At 39.8% G+C, this 23,064-nt stretch overlaps 1 protein-coding gene across 1 annotated transcript in view; it reads right to left on the bottom strand.

Moving 5' to 3' along the window:
* The window catches only part of SUCLG1 (succinate-CoA ligase GDP/ADP-forming subunit alpha), a 33,739-nt gene extending 11,623 nt beyond the window's left edge, over positions 1 to 22,116 (bottom strand). Inside the window, exons 1-5 of the mRNA XM_068564568.1 lie at positions 21,992 to 22,116; positions 12,355 to 12,458; positions 7,263 to 7,379; positions 3,927 to 4,139; positions 3,736 to 3,793 (exon numbers count right to left, since the gene is read on the bottom strand). Of these exons, the coding sequence (XP_068420669.1) occupies positions 3,736 to 3,793; positions 3,927 to 4,139; positions 7,263 to 7,379; positions 12,355 to 12,458; positions 21,992 to 22,088 (589 nt within the window). The 5' untranslated portion in view covers positions 22,089 to 22,116. The remainder of the gene's footprint in view (positions 1 to 3,735; positions 3,794 to 3,926; positions 4,140 to 7,262; positions 7,380 to 12,354; positions 12,459 to 21,991) is intronic.
* Positions 22,117 to 23,064: the final 948 nt, after the last annotated feature.

Raw genomic sequence — 23,064 nt, forward strand, 5'->3', positions numbered from 1 at the left:
AAAAAGAAATATTTAGGTGTAAATCTAACAAAACATATACAGGACTTATATGCTAAAAACTACAAAATGCTTGTGAAAGAAATCAAAGACAATCTAAATAAATGAAAATATACTGCGTTCATGGATTGGAATAGTCAACATGTCTATTCACCCCAGATTGACATAGAGATTTAACACAATTCCCATCAAAATCCCAGCAAGAGTTTCTGTAGATAGAGACAAGATCATCTTAAAAATTATATGAAGTAAAGGAACTAGAAGAACTAAAATAATTTAAAAAAGAATAAAGTGCAAGGAAGCGATCGACCTAAAATTTCAAGACTTATCACTTAGCTATAGTATCAAGATTGTGTGGCACTGGTGAAACCCAGAAACAGACCAACACAAATATGCCAACTGTTTTTCCGACAAAAATGCAAAAGCAACTCAATGGAAGAAAGATGATCTTTTCAATAAATGGTGCTGAAGCAACTGAACACAGGTAGATGAAAAAGAACTTTGATCTACGTCTCACACCTAGAAAAATTAACTGAAATTGGATCATGGGATTTAAATGTAAAACTACAAAACTTTCAGGAAAAAGAAAGGTATTTAAGGCTAGGCAAAGACTTATTGGGCCAAAGCATACTTCACAGGAGAAAAAAATTAGTAAGTTAGACTTCATCAAAATGAAAAACTCTTGCTCTCTGAAAGATCCTGTTAAGAGCGTGAAAACACAAGCTACAGAGTGGGAGAAAATATTTGTAAGCCACATATCCAACAAAGTACTAGTATCTAGAATATATAAAGAACTCTCAAAACTCAACAGTAAAAAAGCAAACAACCCAATTAGACCATGGGCAAAAAAACATGAAGAAACACTTCACTGAAGAAGATATACAGATGACGGACAAGCACCTGAAAAGACGTTCAATATCATTAGCCATTAGGGGAATGTAAATTAAAACTATTACAATGAGATATCACTGTACACTTATCAGAATGGCTAACATAAAAAATTGTGATACTACAAATGCTGGCAAGGATGCAGAAAACCTGGATCACACATACATTGGTGATGGAAATGTAAAATGGATAACAATTTGGCAATTTCTTAAAGAACATGCAACTATCATCCAACCTAGCAACTGCCCTCCTGGGCATTCATCCCAAAGAAATGAAGACTTGGGTTATATAAAAACGAGTACACAAATGTTTATAGCAGCCTTACTTGTAACAGTCCCAAACTGGAAACAATCCCAGTATCTTTCAACAGATGAATGGTTAAACACACTATGGCACATTTGTACCCTGGAATACTACTCAGGAATAAAAAGGAATGAACTACTGACACAACAATCTGGTGAATCTCCAGAGAACTGTACCGAGTGTAAACAGCCAATCCCAAAAGGTTACATACTACATGATACTATTTATATAGCATTCTGAAATTTAAAAATTTTAGAAATGGAGGATTATTAGTTTCCAAGGATTAAGAAAGGAGTGGGAGTAGGAGGGAAGTGGGTGTAGCTATAAAAGGGCAAGATGAGGGATCCCTGTAGTGATGGAAAAATTCTTTATGTCTGTATCAATATCAATATACTAGATGTGACATTGCATTATAGTTTTGCAAGATGTTATCATTGGGGGACACTGGATAAAGGGTACACAGAAATCTGTCTGTATTATTTCTTACAATTACATGTGAATTTACAATTATCTGAATATAAAAAGTTTAATTAAAATAAAATTTTTAAAAAGGATGTAGAAGTCAAGTATGTAACGTGGTTGAGAGTAAAAAAAAGTCTAACATAAGTGAAAAAAATATTGTATAGTTAAATATCAATTTGGAATCCAATCTCTTTCTTCAATAACATTCAATTAGCTGTTATACAGTTTCATTAGCTATCATTAACACAAACTAGAAAGCCACTATACTATTGTACTGCTATCATATTACATTACGTCCCATTCAGAAATACCCAAGGGACTGAAAAATCCTTCCTTTCCCTAAACTCTTAGCTTAAGGATTGGAAGTCAATGAGGCTTCTGAGAACATTAGTACTAGTATCAAAATAGGAATAGTTAGTACAAAAAATCCTCTTTTCTCCTTCGCCTCCTTGAAAATCTTGTAGTGTCATATATTTTCTTTTAGGTGAATTTTTTTCTAAATCGTCTGAATTAAAGGTAGTCTCCCAGAGGACTTCCTCTTCAATGTGCTATGGCCATCTGGAGAACCAAGGTCTAAAGGACTTCCCTGAACTTTTCTTACTTGTTTTTGAGGTTTACGGGCACCTTAGAAAGCAGGGTAGTGATCAGAAAGGCAACGCGGTACAGGGCACACCTTATTCCATGTTCACCTAAGTCTACAGTAGTAGCCATTCAAAGCAGACCGAAGAGTGTAGAGTATTCAAATATGTGCAAAAGCATCAGCGACTACGTGGATCAGGCCCCGACTAGAAATCAGGTGGCCTGTGGAACTCCCTGTATCCTCCCTCATAAGAGAACTTGGTAAGTTCTCTACTGGCAGCAGGGCTGACAGCTCTAAGAGCCACTAGTAATAAAGAAAAATCATGACCTTTAACCCAGTCCTGTAAACTACACAACTGACATTTACTGACTATGTTTAACTAGTCTTACTTAGTATTTACAGTCACGGTTTATAGATAAAGTACTGTAAACTCTATTATGGTGGAGAAACAGTATAGCTTAGTGAGAGTTTGGTGTGAAGAGTCTAAAAACAGCCATAATGGGCTAACTCTGAAACGTTAATTTGGTTATTTCCTTGAGGAACTAAACAAGCAGCAGTACAATTTTCCCAAAACATTTTGAGGAAGCCTATAATATCCACTGAGGCAAAGTAATTCTGACAGGACACAGAAAGACTAACAATAAAAATATTCACAGTACGTATTTCTGACAAAGAACTTATAGCCAGAATATTTACAGAACCCCCTATAATCAACAATTATATAAAAATTATATAAAAAAGACTACCCAATAAAAAATAATGTGTAAAAAACTTGAACAGACAATTCACAACAGAAGATTTATAAATGGCCAATAAGGACATGACCTCATTAGTCATGGGGGAAACTCAAAACCATAATGAGACATCATTTTACTCCCAGTAGAATGGCTAAAATTATAGACCAACAATATTAAATGTCTGTGAAGATGTGGAATGACTGGAGCATTCATACAGCGAGGGTGGGAGTGAAGAATGCACAGTCACTTTACAGAACTATTTGGCAACTTCTTAAAAAGTTGAACATACTTTGACTCTATGACTTAGCAATTACATTCGTAGGCATTTAACCCAAGAGAAATACCCCCAAGAAGACCTGTACACAAAAGTTCACCTTAACCTTATTCATAATGAATCAAACCTGAAAACAACAGAAACGTTTGTCAATGGGAGAATGGACAAATTGTGGTATTCAATAAAATATTACTTGGCGATAAAATAAAATTAACTATTGATCCATGCAAACACATGGAAGAATCCACAGTGTGCTGAGCAGGAAAAGAATCTTTAAAAAAAACCCCAAAACATCTTCACTGATTCTAGAGAATTAGTGTTTCTCAAACATCAATTCAGGACATAGAATCAATTCACTATAAAACTTCCCTGGTAAATTCTCTTATAGTTGAATTAATTAAAATGAATTTGATTTGCAGAGTCAAATTCTCTTTGTGAGTTTTGAGCTTAGGGCAAGGAATTATGTTTTTAAGCTATAAGAAATATATACTCACCAATTCTTCCTTTCTTGTGAATATGGCCAGGCATGATGCCAATTTTGCATTCTCCAGGCTGAAGGAAAGTAATTCATAGTTTCAGAAAAGTGAAAAAAAATTGTAACCCCTAGGTCATACACACAAATATACTTGGACTGATTCAAAGCTAGTTAGCCTTCAGAGGGCTTATTTTTGTTTTGTACACTCACATTGATGACTCCAGGGCAGTTTGGCCCAATCAGCCTGGTCTTTTCCTGGCGCAGCAGTTTGTGCTTGACCCGCACCATGTCCTGCTGTGGGATACCTTCAGTGATGCACACGACCAAGGACACTTCCGCCTCGATAGCTTCATTAATGGCAGCAGCAGCAAAAGGAGGAGGGACATAAATGACAGACGCTGTTGCTCCGGTCTGTTCTTTGGCCTGAAACATTAACCACGAGGCACTTTATTATTGGTTAAGTCAGAAACATTGTAAAAGAAATTCAATACCATGATTTTAATGATGTCTTGGGGTCAGGAAAGGACATCACCAGGAGACATCGGATGTCTTCATTCTTCCCATTAACAGGTTCACTTTGCTGTCAGAAAAGAGCAGAGCAAGCACGGCCTCCTTTCTGCCCCCTTGGGACACCCTTCTGAATTGAAAGCTTCTGTGACCTCCCATTCCCTCAGGTGACAGCATGTCAGTACACCTGCAAGCACTGCCTGATTTGCATCTGTGTCCCCTCATTCCTGGGCCATGTTTATTTCTGTTGTTCTACAAGGCACTTACCACCTATTCAGTACCAAAGACCCTGCACCTCCCCAGGAGAAAAGGACTAGTGAGCCCCAAGCTCCAGAACCCAGCTCTCAACCATCTGTTTAAAAATACATCAAACTTAGTAAACAATATCAAGAGGCAGCAAAATGAAGTGGTTTTTTTCCTAGCTGTCAATTTTTATTCTAAATGCATGCTGATTAGAAATAAACTAAAATACACATGCCTAGATGGCCACGGAATAAGAATGGGTCAAATAAGGTTAGAGTCTACTCTACATCACCCCTCACAATGCAAAGCACTGAAAGACCATCAATTTGACCACGGTTCTCTCAGTGGTCTTTACATACTCTCCACATGTATCAATACAGATGTAGCCTTCTACCCACCTCCACGTGTGGCCATGTCTCTTCTCCTGAAAGCAAGCTCCTTGAAGACAGAGACTGTCAGTGATCTCTGGCTCTCCAAGAGTGGCAGCATCTATTCTGTGAGAGGCCCTGAGAGAGACTCTATACAGGCCTCAGATAAGGCTTCACCACAACCCTGCGTGCTTAGCATCCCCAGCTACAAATCAAGATGCTGAGGCCAAGAAATACTAAATAACTTGCACAAGGTCACATAGCTAGGAAGTGGCACAGGCAAGATTCAACAATAAGTATATCTGATTCCAAAGCGTCAGTTCTTTTCAGCTACAGCAGGCTGCCTCCCTATAAATGTTAAAATGTAACTTAACCAAGATGTAAATCAAAACTTTTTAGAAGGCTGTGCCAGGGGATTCATAATGGATACGAAAACCAAGTCATGGAACATACAGGTACAACTAGAAGGGACAGAAGTAAAAGGCAGTGTCTTTGAGACTCATCCCCAAATGATTCCCCACATTCCCAGCAACTTAGGGGCTTTCTCTACGGCACCCCTAATAAAAAGAGGTTATCTTGACAGTGACAGAAGAACAAGTCAAAGGATGCTGACTTGCCAGGGGTTAAAAATAATTCAAAACAATGTTTTTAAAAACTATGTTCAAGATGATAACAGAGAAGTGGGGACCAAAGGAAAAAAGCTAGGTTGGAACCAAGTGTAGGTATTTTATGGAAAATATCAATACATCCCATGGGTTCGTACCCCGTAAGGCTACAAATCCTTTCAGCAGCTGGACTGTGACAACAGGGTCAGTGCTGGCAAATAATGCTGCGTGAAAGGTGTCCCTCCTGCTCACTCAGAAAGCTCTGTGTAAGCGCAGAACAGGTGAGAAACAGTATCTGTCAAAGAACTTACATTACATTCCAAATGTCATATCTATTTGTATCAAAAGGAATAATAAATGAATTGCTTAGCCATGAAAACTGTTTTTAAAAGAAAGCAAAAATCGGCTCATGACAAAAGAAATCTGCCTAGAGAGATTTTTTTCTAAAAATGCAAAGTAAAAAAAAAAAAAAAAAACTAAATGATTATTCTACAGAATATATGATTTTTTTTTACTCTTTAAAATACAATACACTCAAAACACACATACACGTATACAGTACACCCTATTTCCAAGTTTAAAGTAAAGTGAAAATTCCAAATTTGAATATTTGGTTTTTTCTACATTTTAGGATTAAGAATACAAATTATCGTCAATTAGAAGTTAGTATTCCAAAAAGAGAGTACATCTATAAATGTGTACTGTAAAAAGTGCAGTTCTTTAAAACATGCCTTAGAAGTATGTTTATAAAGAGGAGGAGGGGTACACTTTTTAACATCAATACATCAATCCCAAGTACTAAGTTTATTTCCTTGATTTTTTAAATTAAACAGCCAAGAATTTGTACTATGGTTTCTTTTATACTACTACTAGTTTTGTATATATTCATGTAAGTATAGAGAGCGAATGAAAGACTACACACTGAGCTTAAATTAGCTCTCTATAAAAGCAAAATCTGAGAAGTGGAAAACACTATATAAAACTTAACTTTACATACTTTTATATCATCTGAATTTTTACAATAAGGAACTAGCTTTGTAGCGAAGGATTAAAGTTTAGTTTAAAATCATTTTAAAAGCATTAAGAAATCAGCAAATTGGGGAAGAGACTAGAACTCTGTGATTTGTCCATCAGACTCCACAGCTAGGTTTCTCCACACAGGAACACCACACACTACTTACTTACTCTGAGCCAGGCTAAGTCTGCCACTTACCAGCCATGAGACTACGTGCAGGACCCTCAACCTCGCTGCTCCTGTCAGAAGCTGGACTGTGACAACAGGGCCTGTGCTGGCAAATAATGCTGCGTGAAAGGTGTCCCTCCTGCTCACTCAGAAAGCTCTGTGTAAGCACAGCCTCGTCTTTAAAATGGGGATGATAACAGCACCTCCCTCGGGCTTGTGGTTCAGCCTGAATGAGGCCATGAATGCGAAGCACCTGGTACAGTGCCTGGCAAAGCACCCACTTGAAGCGAGTATTAGGGTAGGGGGTGGATGCTGACATGTGCCCTTCTAACACCCCAGAAAAGGAAACGGTAAGGAAAGGAAAATAAGCCAAACAGAAGCCAAGCCACAGCACTTCTTCCCTAAAGGGCTGATGTATACCTACAGACAAAGATGACCCGGGCTGCGGAGAAAACATCCTGAGCCTACCTGACTAAAGTGAACACACTGGTTTTCACCGCAATTCAAATTTCTCTAGGTTACTGGAATTTTAAAAAGCAACGGACTCTCCCAAAAGGGGCACAATTAAGATCTTGAACCAAGGTGTGCTAGCTCTTCCCCTGCTTTTCTTTTCTTGCCAAACTCAGGTCCCATTAGTTACCTCCTTCACAGTACTGAAGACCGGTAAGCCCAGATGCGTCTTGCCTCCTTTCCCTGGAGTGGTTCCTCCAACTAATTTGGTGCCATATTCCAATGCCTGCTGGCTATGAAAGGTGCCCTGAGGGGAAAAAGCAAAAGACTAGTGAGAAAAGGCAGGCTGGGGAGCCTAAAGGCAATCTTCAGCAACTTGGAAAAGAAAAACAAATAGGTTATGTATTTCCCAGCAAACAACCATAACACATATCCAAGCATTCTCATCACCTTATTGAACACAGCTTTCACCCTTGAAGCTAAGCGGGCCTCTGCGCGGCCAAAATAACTGTTTTTTTTAAGGGGGGGGTCTCTTTTCACTCTGTTTTCAAATTTGGTTGATGATCAGAAACCCCCTGGTGTTTACCTGAAAAGAACACCTCTTTTTCACTGTTCCTCGACTCCTGATGTCCTCACATCCATCTTCTACTCAGTTTAAAATCCACAGCCAATCACTATAATCACAAAACCACCTTGGCTCTCTCTCACTTCAACTTACACATCCGGCAAAATCACAATCTTGGTTAAATCCAATTCTCCACCTACTCTAAGACTGCACATGCGCCACTGAACAGTAGCTGGAGGAAAAATAAAATAAAACCATGCTAACTGGTCTCACTTTAAATTAATGATCCCAAACCTTAAGGGAGCCTTTAACGCTGCCCAGCCAGCATCCTGGATGTCCCTATCCATTTACTCTCCCACCTCAACCTCGGCACTACTGACATTCTGGACACACTGATGCGTTGTTATGAGAGGCTGTCCTGTGATTTGTACAATGTTTACCTCTACTCAGCAGATGCCAGTACAATGCCCTCCTCCCTACCCCAATCAGCTATGATGACCAAAAACACCTCCAGGGATTGAAAGATTCTTTTTCACTAAGCTTCTGGGGCTCCTCCTCCCTGTTTTTCCTCTTCTCTTTCTTTCTCTTCCTAGACTTCTCTTTTTCATTTAAATGTGTGCCCTTGGTGAGTTCACCCCTCACCATGGCAATAAATATCATCCATATGGTGACCTCTCCCAAACACACACACACACCTCCCACATACCTAGCCGAGACCTTTGCCTTGAACTCCATGCTCACACTGCCAACTGCCTACCTGACATCTCCACTTGCAGAACCAGGAGGCATCCCAAACTTAATGGGCCCAAAGCCGAGCTCCTGATCACTCCCCTCCATGGTGGTTCACCCCATCTCAATTAATGAGAACTCCACTCCTAACAGACGTTCAAACCAAAACTACTCAAGTCATTCTTGATCTCTCTCCTTCTCTTATATCTCAAATCAGGGTACATTAGTCAATCTTATTGCCCTGCCTTCAGAACGTAACTGACAACATCTCACCCCTTCTCCTGCTACCGTCTTGGTCTAAGTCACCATCAACTCTTGACAGAGTACTGCCCTTGCTCCCTTTCAACCTATTCTCAACACGGCAGCCAGACTGATCCTGTTACATGTCACTTCTCTGATCAAACTCTGCCAATAGTTTTCCATCTCAATCACAGCAAAAGCCAAACTCCTCACACCGGCCACCAAGTCAGTATTCAAGCTGCCTCCTCACATCAGAACCCCTCAACGGCCCGACCTCGCTTCACCCACTGTTCTCCCATCGCTCATTCTACTCCAGTCATGCCAGCCTTGGGGCTGCCACACACAGCAGGCACGTTCCCACCTCCTGGCCTCACTGTCCCATCTGGCTGGAACACGCTTCCCCTAGACATCCACTTGACTCACCCCACAGCTCCTTTAGAACTTGACTCAGAGGTCAGGCTTCCCCTGAACATCCACCGTAACTGCCACCACAACCCCACACACATACAGACACCTCCCTTCTCTGGTTTAGTTTTTCCACAGCACTTATACTTTCTAACGTACCACGTAATTTACTCATTGATTTTGTTTCTCTCCCCCGCCACTCCATGAAGGCAATGATTTCTATCTGCTTTGTTCACGGAGAGATGGCACCTAAAGCAACACATTACATACAGTAGGCACTCAATAAGTAGTTGTTGAAAACTGAGTGGATCTATGCGGTCATTCTACAGGGACCAGAAAATGCTGACTCAACTACTCAAGTTCTATTTCTTAATTCAACGCCTTCATTTTTCAAAACAGGAAACTTAGTCCCAAGCATGTTAACTGACTTATCTTAAGTCAGTGATGGAGTTTTGGAAAGGACCTCAGATCAGTGCTCTCTCTTTAGAGAAGTGCCATTCAAAGTGTCATCTGTAGATGCTAACGGGTCTGCAGTGAGATAAACGCAAAACGAAAAAAGAATGACCAAAAAAAAAAAGAAAAATCTAATAAAGAAAACAAAAATAAGTGAGAATGTTTGCAGACTTTTATAGCAATATGATATTGCTATGACTTTTACAGTATTTTGTAAAAAGTATTCATCTGCATTAGATTGGTGATAAAACAAAGACACACCCAAACTGGTCTTTCATTCCAGATAGTTAGAGAAGCACTACCCTAGACTACCACACTGTTACATAAATTCCAATGGACAAATTTTTAGTCCTAATGTAGTGCTTAAACAGGGATAACATTTCCCGTTAATAAGCTTCTTTCCCGTAATTTTCCCATTATCACCATCCAGTGCACAGTTAAGATTAGTGATAGTTTTTAGCAGCTCATAACAGCCAGTTCAAGAAATACCACCCACTGGAAATCTGCATTTTTGGGATTTGCTCTGAAATACAAATATTCCTCACTCATATGTGGAACAATGTGTACACTGAAAAAAAAAAGAACTAATGAGACAAAATGCAGATTCTCTACAGAGATAAACTCTAAATTTCAGACCTCATCGTTACGTCTATAAACAGAAACTTAAAACCAACAAATCTGAGACAATTAAGGCTCCCAATTACTCTAAAAACAAGTGAATGAGAAATAGTGTATTTGCCAGTAACTCAGAGACACTGAAACCAACCTTGGATTTCAATATTTAGGCAAATCATCATCTAATTTATGAAGCAGAGACAGTTCCAAATAGTGCTTATAGCATGGACAGTGGTTCTTAAAAAAAAGGTCAGAGGTTAAAATGTTGTAGGATTGTATAAAGCTTAGTAAACAGAAAAACAAAATCATACATAATAAACTTAGGTGGAGAATTTGGGTTAATCAAACATTTGATTATATGCTAATAAAATTAACATCTATCCAAAAAGGGACTAAATATGATTTTAATTGGCAGAGGAATGATAAAATGTACTTCATATCTTAGATGAGCATCAACTTTCTTTAGAAGGTATACATGTGGAAATGATATTCATAAAACATATGGCTATCAGAATAAGTAAACCAATTTTACCTATGAACAAAATTTCAAAGTTTGGGGTGTTTCTTTTTTCGTTGACAGTGGATTGTTTTTTTTAAGACAGTAGAGGAATGGGAGAAAAAGAAGAAAGGTCCACTGCAATTCACATTTTTGTGCCCAGTTATTTCAAAAAAAATTCAGGAAGCAAAAGGACATTTCACATGAACAACCTTCTAATCAAATTCATTTTTAAAAAAAGAACTACAAAATTTTAAAGCAATTCCTAAGTACTTTAAAAACAAAAGTTATAGAATTCTGGATATTTAGGTATCATCCTCTAGATCAGGGGTTAGTAAAGTATGGCCTGAAGGACTTGACTTGCCAATTGGTTTTGTGAATTAAGTTTTACTGGCATACCCATTCACTGACATATTACCTATGGCTGCTTTTGCTGTTCCAATACTACCAAGTAGCTGTAACAGAGACTTCATGGCCTATTAAGCCTAAAATGCTTACAATCTTGTCTTTACAGAATACGCTTGCCAACTCTTGCTCTAGATCACCAAAACACTGCAGAATGGACATGATAATTCTTTTAATCATAGAAAAATCATTAACTTTTAAATTACACAAAAATCATTAATCGCTTTTATTTTGCCATATCTCCTTTAATGATGAAGGAAGGGATACTTTGGGTTAAGGCTGATGGCTATCTTCTAATTGATTTGGTAGTATTCCCTCATTTAAAAAAAAAAATCTGTGCATCTACTATGGTGAAACCATAAATGTGTACAAATGTTTTAAAGGGCAACTTAGCAATAGCTGTTAAAATTTTAAATACACAGAACCTTTGACACCCATTTTTACTTTTAGGAATCAATTTAACAGACATATATGTATGATATATATTATATACTGTATAATTCGTTTATATATATATATGTGTGTGTGTGTGTATATATATATATACACACACACACACACACATAGAGAGAGAGAGAGAGAGAGGGAGAAAAAGAGTGTTCTGTAAAACAAACTCTGTAGAATGCCCATTATATAAGTGTACATATGTTTGTATGAGCAAGAAAAATATCTGGAAGGATACATGTCAACTTGTTATCAGAAGGAATTCCAGAGCAGTAGAATGGTAGGAAGGAAGGACAGGAGATTCTTGTTGCATTTTTTTTGTGGAATCACATCACAGTTATATTTAAACTTACGTATATTCTATGATGTAGGCAGAGGATAGGGAGAGAGAATGAATATAAATGAAATACTTCAGGCTATTTTGCCTGCTATTCCCCTGAAGACCATTTGCCCAGAGAGTACAAGATGGGAAAAATCAACGTACTACTTCCTCTGCCCATCACAGTTCCCATGAGCCTCTCTGGGTTTGAGCATTTCCCCACACTGATCTGTGCTTAGCTGCGAATTTTTTTTGTACAAGGCCTAAACACAAGCCATCGGCCTTACCTAGTGCTTAATTAAAGAAACAGTGATCTGTTCCAATGTTGGAGAAAAACCAGTTGTGTTATACTTGCTGAAAGAAAATATGTGGGTTTCCAACATAATACTGTACTCCTAGGGAGGGATTTTCAAGGTAACATTAAATACAATTTTCATCTTAGAGGCTGACTATAGCACCTAACCCCCTCCTGAGGTATAACTCCATTGCTGTACTGTATACCCTTCTGCTACAAACTGTATTATAACTTTCGTGACTTTAAAACAATAGAAAATAATTCAATGTTTTTGTATCTCTAATATACATCTTTTAAAAAGTCTTGATACACATACCTGTTTACCAGTGAAACCCTGGCAAATAACCTTCGTATCTTTATCAACATAGAGATGCTTCCTGGAAGCTGTATAGGAGCAATGCCGAATTCCATTCTGTTGCACTGAAAAGTAAAGAAAATATGACACATTATAATTTTTCCAAACTTTTGGACTATGAATTTAACCTGGTGACAAAAAAAAAAATATCCTCTAATTCAGGAGCTATCTTGTGATAATGGCAACTTTAAATGTCACTTTTTAAATAAGATGTATTAAATACAAAAACTGATTAAAGAAACAAACAAAAAAAGACACTGTTCTATTCTCCAGAATCCCCTCTTTACTGAGAACCACAATTTTGTAGCTTTTTCTGAACTGAGAAAGAAAAGGTTAAGTTTATAATTTTTCTTCCTCAGAAAGAAACCAGGGGCTCACATAAACAGCTCAAATTAAATCCAGGAACTAAAAACTAGGTATCACTCTTACTAATAATGTTTACTAAACAGCCACATGCTTTCCCCATTTGACCCAACATTTTTAAGCCCAACATCTATAAGCAAAAGATGAGCTAAGAGGCAAACTTTGTCAGAATTACTAAGAACTACTTTGCAAATCATTCCCCAGTAATAATATTAACATTAAATGTTAAGTCATAGAATAAAACTTGTCTAAAATATAATCCAAAATTACTTAATTTGGTCTCTTTTGATTAATTCTCAAGACCTCACATATAAAGGAAATAGAGAAAATAAAATAAATAGGAAAAGTAGATGAGGGAGAAACATGTAAAAAATATCTAAGTTATTGTCAGCAAACTACTACCTCAGTGAAAACTGAGAAATCTTAAGTAGCTCCTAAAGCCAGCTCCCCATATTTCAAATATCAGCAGAAAGTAGAGCACAGGTGATTTATGTGGGCTACCTTCTAAACCCCCATTAGAATCCCAACCTGCTGTCTCTGTGGTCCATTCCTGGACCTTTCAAAGTGCCAGCACCTACCACTAAGGTAGCCCATGAAAGCTAGGCCCAGAAAAGAATACCTCATCATAAATCTGTCCAGGGTCCACTCAATGCTTTTTGTCCTGAATCACTGCTCATACCCTCCTAAATCGTCAGATCTCAGATTCCGTAACTGATCTGCTTCTGGCCCTTTGAACACCCCTTGATTCATCTTCAACTCACGTACTGACCTCAGCTTCCAACAACTTTGAATTTTGTAGTCCCCTGTACCTCTAAGGAAGAGACAGGCCCGGAATCTGCCCTGACCAACCAGGAGAGAAGTATTCTGCGTGCACACAGATCAGCTGCAATCTTGGCCTAGACTATGCTGAACAAGGGACCCTGAGGGAGCACTGAGGGTCAAGTCCTGGCCCAGTGAGCGCAGCTAAGCACCTTAACCTGGGCCAGTGAACACTACGACAGGAACTGTGGCCTGAGAGCCCACCCTAGCCAGTGCTTGCCCTTGGCTCCCAGTTCTCCCAGCTGGAGACACAGAACCACAATACCTGTGGAAGAGCTTTACTCCCCTCTGCTATTCTTGGCAGGACTTGCCCAACAGTCCCTCCCACTCCTGGAATATTCAATAAATAGTCCATCTATTAGGAGTTTCCAGACAGGAAAGGTACAAGATTTGATTACAAGAGCAAATAAGATCAGGACATCTGGAGCCCATACTTGATAAAAGGAAATACTTGCTTTTTGAAGGTAAAGTTTAGTCCTCCACAAGTACTCTTACACTCTGCCTTAACAAAGGAGACATCAGACAGTTCAATTCTTCTTCCATGGGGCAGAAGTGGCCCTGTTGCCCTGAGAAAGCACAGGTCTGTCTGCATTCATAAAGCATGGCCTCAATACCAGAACAACTCCTATCACTACCTTCTCCTATTCCTTCTCCTACTCCAGACCTCCTGGATCAACTCTATGGAGCTCAAGACTTCACAGCACCAGAACTCTGGTGCTCATAAAAACTACATCCGCCAAGTATGATGAATAGCAGCTCACCCACCAGACAGCCTTGTGGCCCTCTGGTATTGCTCAACTTGTGCAATCACCCTGCCGTTCTACAGCATCTAGTGAAATGGATCTTGGGAGATTTATCATGCATATGTGTGTGCAAGTGCTCTTTCCCATCTACTGTATGAGCCCATACCTAGGCTTCAGATAAGCTAGAACTAATAGACTATCATCACCTTTGAACCAACCCCAAAATACATGTTCAAAGATAAGGAAATGAAATTCCTGACCACATTCTGCCCCAACAAGAAACCTGTACAATGCCAGACAAGGTATCACTGGTACTGAAATGAGAGGATGCTAGAATCAAGCACTTACGAAACCCAGAGAAAAACCTGAGGCACCCAGCAAGCCATGGTGCTCCAAAATCACCATAAATGCCTTTTTAATTCCAGACACTGGAAGACGAATCTGCCCGATCTCTGGCCCTTTACACCATGCACACTCTCCCAGTTGCCACGGCTGTGAGGAGGACCCCAGACACCTGCCACTCCATGCCACCATGACACAGGTAAGAACTGGTGGCCCTATTTAAGGTAATACTGTTATCAAATCAATTGTAAGTCTTACCATTGGTGACATCAGAGAATCAAGGAAATTCTTTCTCTTTTGCCATTTGTTTCCACTCAGATAGAAATAACGCAAAATATGTTTCTACTCCAAGTAAAACTCACCAAATTTTAAGTCACTTATGTCATTTTCCTTATTCTTCCCCACCACAGATAATCCAAGCCCAGAATCACAGGTTGGAGGCTCCCCAGCGAAAGCAGCCTCTCCTCATCCCCACCTCTGCACCGCTTCACCTTCCCTCCCACAATCCCACCACTCTCTAATCCAGCAAACTACCAGCTGCTGTAAATATTAAATCCGTCAGACTGGTCATTTTCTTTCCCTGTTTGATTTCTTCTCCATCCAAATTATCAATCAAATGCCTTAATTAAAATTTTAAAAAAAGCCTATTCTACCTCTGCTGAGAATGTAAAGTGGTTTAAGTACAAATCTTCAATTGTCTGTCCACTGCTTAAAGAAGCCCAATCACATTTTGGTTTTAAACACAAACCTGATCTCTATGACAAAACCACCAAATAACTACAGTAAGCTATTTCCTAAAAAAAACACCTTGAACACAGGACATACATTAGTGACCAAACCTTCTTACAAATATTTCTCACCTTTCAATCAGAGTCAATGTACTCAATCTCCTGAGAATTTCTCTTGCATTAATTCATATAAGTTCACATTTAAATAAAACATTGTACAGTGAGGAATCTTTAAATCTTCACATCACATTCATGACTTGTGAATATAATGGGGGTTTTGTAGGGGATCTGAGATTAAGAAGAATGGAAAATGTGAACACTTTCATGTGGTATCTAATCATAAGCACCACACCTGCACACTGAAGAGTGCACACATTCTGTTCCTTTCTTTACTGCATTATTGCTAAGTAAAATTATTTCAGGCTAAGTTTTCTTTCAAGATTATTTTAAGTCTCATCTAAATACTTTCAGAACTTCTAACTATAAATTCCATGAGTGTAAGGACCATGTCTTGTACACCTTGGTGTCTCCCATGGCATACGGTACAGCGTCTTACGGAGTATGTGCGCAGGAAATGTTTGACTGAATTTCAGGACAAGAGAGAGGATCTATGAGAAGAAACACATATAAATATCAGAAGTTCCATCTCTTTTTGTGTGAACTGGAAAAATGTCCATCTTGAACTCCCATTACCAGGAAAGAGGGGAACAAAACCTACATCTATTTTTGTACATGCAAAGATTATTGGTTTCCCAAAAATTCATACAAAGAGTCCAGCCCTAAATGCTACCAGCAATCCCCAAAGCTGTATCAATGTAGTACAAATTCCATGCTAACCTTTTTTCTTTTTTTTTAACAAATGAAATCCAGGAAGCAATAATGTAATACAGATGGACTATTTCACTACAGAAGAAAAGAACCTAAAGCAAAACACAGCAGAGTCAGAGGTAAAGGCAGTGACAGACCAGGAGAGCAGTTTCACAACACGTAACAGGCAAGGAGGACAACCTTAGCAACCTGAGCAACACCAGGGGCCAACAGGACGGAGGGGACCAAAGCCGAACAGAAAAATGGACAAAGGCCATAAACAAGAAACACAATTGGTGACGGATAAATGGTAAATCGACATATGACGTGATATCTGACTTCACTAATATTAAGAAAATGAGTATTTTTAATTAAATATTAGGGCAGCAGGAAGGCCCGAAGTCGGCCACCAGGCAGAATTTCCCAGTGGTGAAGGCCTTGGGTCATCTCCAGAGAATGTGGGTGGAGTCGCCTTCTCTTCAGGTTCTTAGAAATAGGCTAGCCTAACCTTGGGACTGCATCTCAAGCAGCTGAAAGCACAGCCCAGGAACCAGACAGGCCTGGGCTTGAGTTTAGGGGGCAGGTCTTTTGATCTCCCTTGGCCTTGGTCTTCCCTTCTGTAAGTGGAATCACAGCTGCTCACGAGGAGGCTGTGATGTTGATATGAGATGACGCCCGTAACCTGGGTAGCAAAGTGCCGGCTACACTCCCTAAACCGGGTTCACATCTTACCTAAGCACAAAAGGCAATCATTTCCTAAAAAGAGAGAACATACAATTCCTATTTTAAAATCAAATAAGTCCAATCAGAAGTGTTTTATGTCTCATGCATATCCTATACATGTTTATGTATAAATATACTAATCCATGTCTACCTATAACATATAGTAGGTACACATATACTAGTAAATTTTTACCATCTAAAACATTTTTAAAGGTGCATCCTCACTGTAAAAATGGGGATAATAATATTATGTACCTCACAGGCAATATGAGAATTAGATGAGTTAGTAATATATAGAGCATACAGAGTAATACTTAGCTATTTCACTATTAGCTATTTATTACTGACATAGAATGAAAAGACCAAACTGCTTTGAGATGTTCACTGTGCCAGGATGTCTGCCAGACACAAGGGGTTCAGGGGTAAACAAGATGGACTGAGGCCCACGTGAAGCTTCCTGCCCTGTAAGACAGCTAAACATTAAACAAAGAAACACAAAACCACAAAAGTGCCAACTGTAATAAAGGCTGTGAAGTAAAGGGACTGAGTAATCTGAGAGAGAAATTTGTATCGGTCAGCCACATGCAGAGTCCTCTCCCCTGCAGAGAGCAACCACACCATTTGCAAGATGGCTGCAGGGTGGATGCAAGCTGTGGCCAAAAAGCACCTGCCCGGATGGGACTCAAACCACAGATGGCATTGTGTGACCAGTACCGTGCTCCTAACCAGTAACCTGAGACTGTTCATGAAAATACTCCTCCAACTCCCCTCTCAAACTATGTCCTTGTTACTCACTTATTCCTGCATGTATTCCTGATTTTAACAAATGTATACTTATTCATCATATGTATTATGCATATATAATCTGCAGGCTATTGGGGTCCCTACCTACAGGACCTTAAAGTATAGCAGAGTAGCTCAGCAGCCACTTACTTCCAAACCCCAAACAATCCACCATTCAGATGCGAAATTATATATTCATTCAGTATTTACTTACAAATGAAGTGTAATTGGCTCTAAGTATCATATTTCATCAAATCTAAAACACCACTGATTTTAAGAAGCACTATTAAGCACTAGTATGAAAAAAATGCTGCCAATTTACTGTAAGATACCATCAATTATAAGATACATCCCAATTTTAGAAATGTTATAATGTACAAAAATGTGGGTCTATGGCAACAAAATGCCTGTCCTTTGGTGAAATGAAATTCTTCCCCTATACTTAGAGAAATTATTTTTAACATCCCCAATTAAGTTTTTATGGAAAAACAAGTTTGAGGTCAGAAAATCAAGTCACTTTCTCATGGCTACATTGATACACTTAGATCGAGGCCATTTTGTATTTCTGTAATAAAGATTTGGTTCTTGGATGCAATGACAAGAGATACCAGGTATCAGAAACATCACTATTGAGGGTCCCCTTTTCCATGCTACACTTCTAAATGTCTTCCGGATTCCAAAAACAGTCTTACACAACTTGGCAAACACATGGAAAAGGCAGGTGACACCTTTGAGCTGAGTAGTAACCTTCTCAACAAACCAGTGAGGATGCCAAAGAAAAAGAAAAATCAGAGCTTCAAAAAAAGAAGGCTCAGAGTATCACCCAGCATGTATTTAGTAGAAAGGACACTGCAGAGTCAGAAGACCTGAGCTCTAGTACCCATTCTGATATTGGCTAGGAAACTTTTGGGGCTAATTTCCCCTTCTGCCAAACAAAGGTATGGGACCAACTGGACCACTTTTTGGCATCAAAACACCGTAATTCTGAAGTTCAAAAATACTGGTTCTTGAATAGACATCTTTCCAAAGAATACATACAGATGGCCAGGTACATGAAGAAGTGCTCAACATCACTAATCATCAGGGAAACACAAATCAAAACCACACTGAGATTTCACTTCACACCTGTTAGAATGGCTATTATCAAAAAGACAAGAAATAATAAGTGTTGGTGAGGATATGGAGAAAGGAAACCCCTGTGCGCCTTTAGTAGGAATGTTAGTGGTGCAGTGACTATGGAAAACAGTACTGAGGTTCCTCAAGGTATTAAAAATAGAACTGTCATATGATCCAGCAATTCCACTTCCAAGTATTTATCTGAAGGAAATGAAAACCCTAACTTGAAAAGAAGCCCCACGTTCACTGCAGCACTATTTACAATAGCGAAGATATGGAAACAACCTAAGTGTCCATCGATAGAAGAATGGATAAAGAAAACGTGGTATATTTATTAATATGCACACACAGACACACAATATGGAATATTATTCAGCCATAAAAAGAGAAAATCTTGCCATTTGTGACAACACACATGGACCTTGGGGGCATTACCCAAAGTAAAATAAGTCAGGCAGAGAAAGACAAATACTGTATGATCTCACTTATATGTGGAATCTAAAAAAAAAAAGAAAGAAAAACACAAAACCTGAGCTCACATGTAAAGAAAACAGATTGGTGGTTGCCAGAGTTGAGGGGGAGGGGGCAAGTGGCTAAAGGGGGTCGAATGGTACAAACTTCCACTTATAAAATAAGTCATGAGGATGTAATGTACAGCATGGTGACTATAGTTAATAATACTATATTGCACATTTGAAAGTAGCTAAAAGAGAGCAGATCTTAAAAGTTCTCATCACAAGAAATAAAAATGTGTAATTATGTATGGTGATAGATATCACAATAGACAGATAGATATTACAATATATACAAATATCAAAATATTAGGTTGTACACCTAAAACTAATATAATGTTTTACGTCAATTATACCTCAATAAAAATAAAAAATACTAGCTCTTGTTCCCTATTTATTCTCAAAGATCCAACTTACAGGAACTACTGGCTTATGTTTAAAGCAACCTTGCACTACCTCATACTTCTTGAAAAGTTTCACTATTTCAGTTTCAAAGGTGCTTATAAAATCCTTAAGGTTTCTCATGGAAGAAATCTTTCTCATTTTTCATTTTATTTTCTCTCCCCACTTCAACTGGGTTCTTTCTCTTTTTTCCTAAGAACTGGTTTTTTTGGTTCAGTAATTTCTATTGATAAATATTCTAAGCTGCCCCCAACAGGTCTCTGGAAGGCATCTACAAGTGTTTGGGGTTTTTTCCTAACTCAAATCAACATTGCAACACTTAAGACCTTCAGCACAAAATGTACTAACAATTAAAACTTAAGAGAATAAAGGGGACAAAACTCCCTAGCAACTCTAGTTCTATTACTAACCTCAGAGACTAAATAATTTGTGACTGCCTTTAAAAGAAGTTTGCAAGGTGATACTGTTGTGGCTGCGGTTTTTCTACTGTGAGTGGAAATGGGCTTAGAAATGTGGCATGGGAAAAAGATTTGGGAGATTTAGAGGTTTTTGAACATTAACCCTAGAGTTTGTAACCTCTCTAATATAAGAGATACCTTGGTTTAGATCTCAGACCTCTCAAACCATTAGTGCCAGGGTAATCACGTGACTAGGATAATTCAAGGCCACTCCAGCAACAGAAGCTAAACTAGATGACCTCTTAAGGCCTCAGGATCCTGAGAGTCTAGGAATAAAGAAGTTCCAGTTATGTGAGAACAGGATTGTTAAGTATTGCTAAGGGTGGATTCAAGATCCTGATCTTTTAGACACTCTTTCTTTCTTCTCTAGACTCTGCTCCTAAGACAGCAAAGGATTTTTCAGAAATTCAGACAAGCAAGACCCCAGAAGAAAAAGACATCGGTATAACTAATCCCTTTTCTCCTTCTGCCTACAACATACTAAATTATCCTTTAAATTATATAATAAAAATCTCCAGAAAACTTTCCCAAATAAACCCACCTTCTTCCTACTTGCTAAGGTTTGTCCTCAAGTGATCTGGTAACTAAGTGTAGCTACAGAGTGTACAGTCATCGTTGTACACTTTTAAAATGTAATCTTCTCAAGAAATGAACTATGTCTCATCCAATATTCAGTAGCAGCAGTAGAATTAGAAGCAAAGCAGAAGAAAGGGAGAGAGAAGAAAACTAACTTCGGTTGAGTGTCTATTACATTCCAGGTGCTTTATATAAATTGTTTCACTTATTCTGCATGGTGAACCCAGATCATCCTCTACTTCATCATTTCTAGGATGCACATTTGTTTCATTTTTTTAAACATTTCTTAAATCTGGATGCAACTGATAACCAATGGTGTGTCACAATTTTAATTAGCAATCATTTCCCACTTTTAGTGGTAGACCCAACAGCAGTGCATCTTACAAGTGATGGTGTCTCAGATTCATTAAAATATGGTAATGTTTTCATGGTACGTGACACAGAAATTGAAAAATAGATTTAGAAACATCCCCCAGAGTTATTACATAGACTGTACAGGACTAGCCAGACTTCAAACCCTGATGTGGCCGGTTCCAAAGTCTTTTCCTACACAACCTACCTAACAAACACAGAGACTTTGAACACAGCAAGAATTTTCAGCAGTCAGCGTTACTAGCAAGCTTGGGTGTTAAGTTTTCAGGAACTGAAGAATTCACACCGCCTGATGGAGACATTACAAATAAGTTGGTTAAGGTCCCAGCCAACCCTAAGCTTCTAGGAGTTTTCTGGGCTGTGCACCCTTCTGGAGATTCACCCTACAGTCTACGGAAAGGACAATTAAAAGTGTACGACCGTCCTGTACAAGGCTCAGCCTCATCCTCCAACTTCCTACTGATATCCTCCCCCTACCTCTCAACCCACTCACCCTCCCAGCTGAGTTCATCCTGGACCACCTCACGTCTCACGCCCCAAAAGAACCTGTCTAGATGCCGCCCCCATCCCGCCGCCACTCATCACCGTAGGATCAAGGGTGTGCCCCCGGATCTGCAGGGCTCCCAGACCCGAATCCTGGCTCAGCCACTCAACGTCCCTGCCCGCCAGCTGCATAAGCCAGGCCCCCGCCCCACATATCCAGCAAAGCTCCCTCCATCCCAGAGGGTCCCCGACTTGGGACCCCCGCCGAGGTCCGGCCCCAGAGGGCCCAGCCGCGTCCTAGATTAGGACGCCGGGCCCGGGGGGCCGGGAACTCGCGGAGGCTTGGAGGACAGAGCCCCGGCCGGACTCACGGAGGAAAGCGCGGGACAGGAGGCGGGCGGCGGCGAGGCCGCTGCTGCCAGAAGTCATGGTCGCAGCAGCAGGGGCGGCGGCGAGGGCTGCGGTCATCCGCCAATGACACTCCCAGGCCCCCGGGAAACCCGGCCGGGGCCGAGGCGCGAGGAGGAAGTGGGTGGCCAGAGCATTCGCCGGAATGAATGTCCCTCCGCAGAGCTGTCTTCACCCAACACTGCGTCTCGCAGGTGAAGGAGAAAAAGGGCATCTTAACGAAGAAGTAGACAATAGCTCGTCTCTTCCCCGGAAACGTGGGTTTGATTCAACATTAATAACAACAATAACAACGGCAGCTCAAGGGAAACCCCACTGAGGCCAGCCGGCGCGGGGTATTGTGGGAAATGTAGTTCGATGGCCTCAACTTGTTAGTAGTTTAAACGGGGGCCTGTGGAAAGGGAATAGAAGGAGAAAAGGGAGAGTCAAACCCAGGGGATACGGTGTCAAAAGGAGTGAGGAAACAGTGAGGCGAGGTGCAAAGAGCAATTCAGAACTTTCCAAGGCCCTTCCAAAGCCAAGGTGCCGACCTTCCTTCATTTTCCCATCTACCATATGGAGAGGATCATACTCCTCACCCCCTACCCTTGCGAGGACGGGGAAGAATTACCAAAGGGAACAGTGACACTGAACTCGCGCAGTGAAGATGAGGATGTGAAGAGAAAAACCAAAAGCTTCTTTCCTGGCACCTAACTTCTTGGAATATGGATCTTTTGGTTAAACAAGCTATCATGCAGCCTTCGGCTAGCACTGAATGAGTGCCTCTTCCCTGGAGATCCTGGAGGACTGAAGTTATAGGTCAAATGTGACCGCTCCTTGTTTGAACAAAGCGTTCACTCCTCTCTAAGAGCTTTAGAAGGAACCTCCGAGAGTTCTAGAGTCAAAGGGTTAACAAGAGATAAAGTAATCCAACTCCCTGCCTCCAACCATGCTTCTGAGAGTCCTCATAATTATCATCAATGAAGTTATGATTCTAACTCACTTTAGTCATGATAATTTACACGGAGATACGTGGTGTAGGAGTCGGATTACCCAG

The sequence above is a fragment of the Eschrichtius robustus genome, chromosome 15 (genome assembly GCF_028021215.1).
Source record: "Eschrichtius robustus isolate mEscRob2 chromosome 15, mEscRob2.pri, whole genome shotgun sequence".
Classification (NCBI taxonomy): domain Eukaryota; kingdom Metazoa; phylum Chordata; class Mammalia; order Artiodactyla; family Eschrichtiidae; genus Eschrichtius; species Eschrichtius robustus.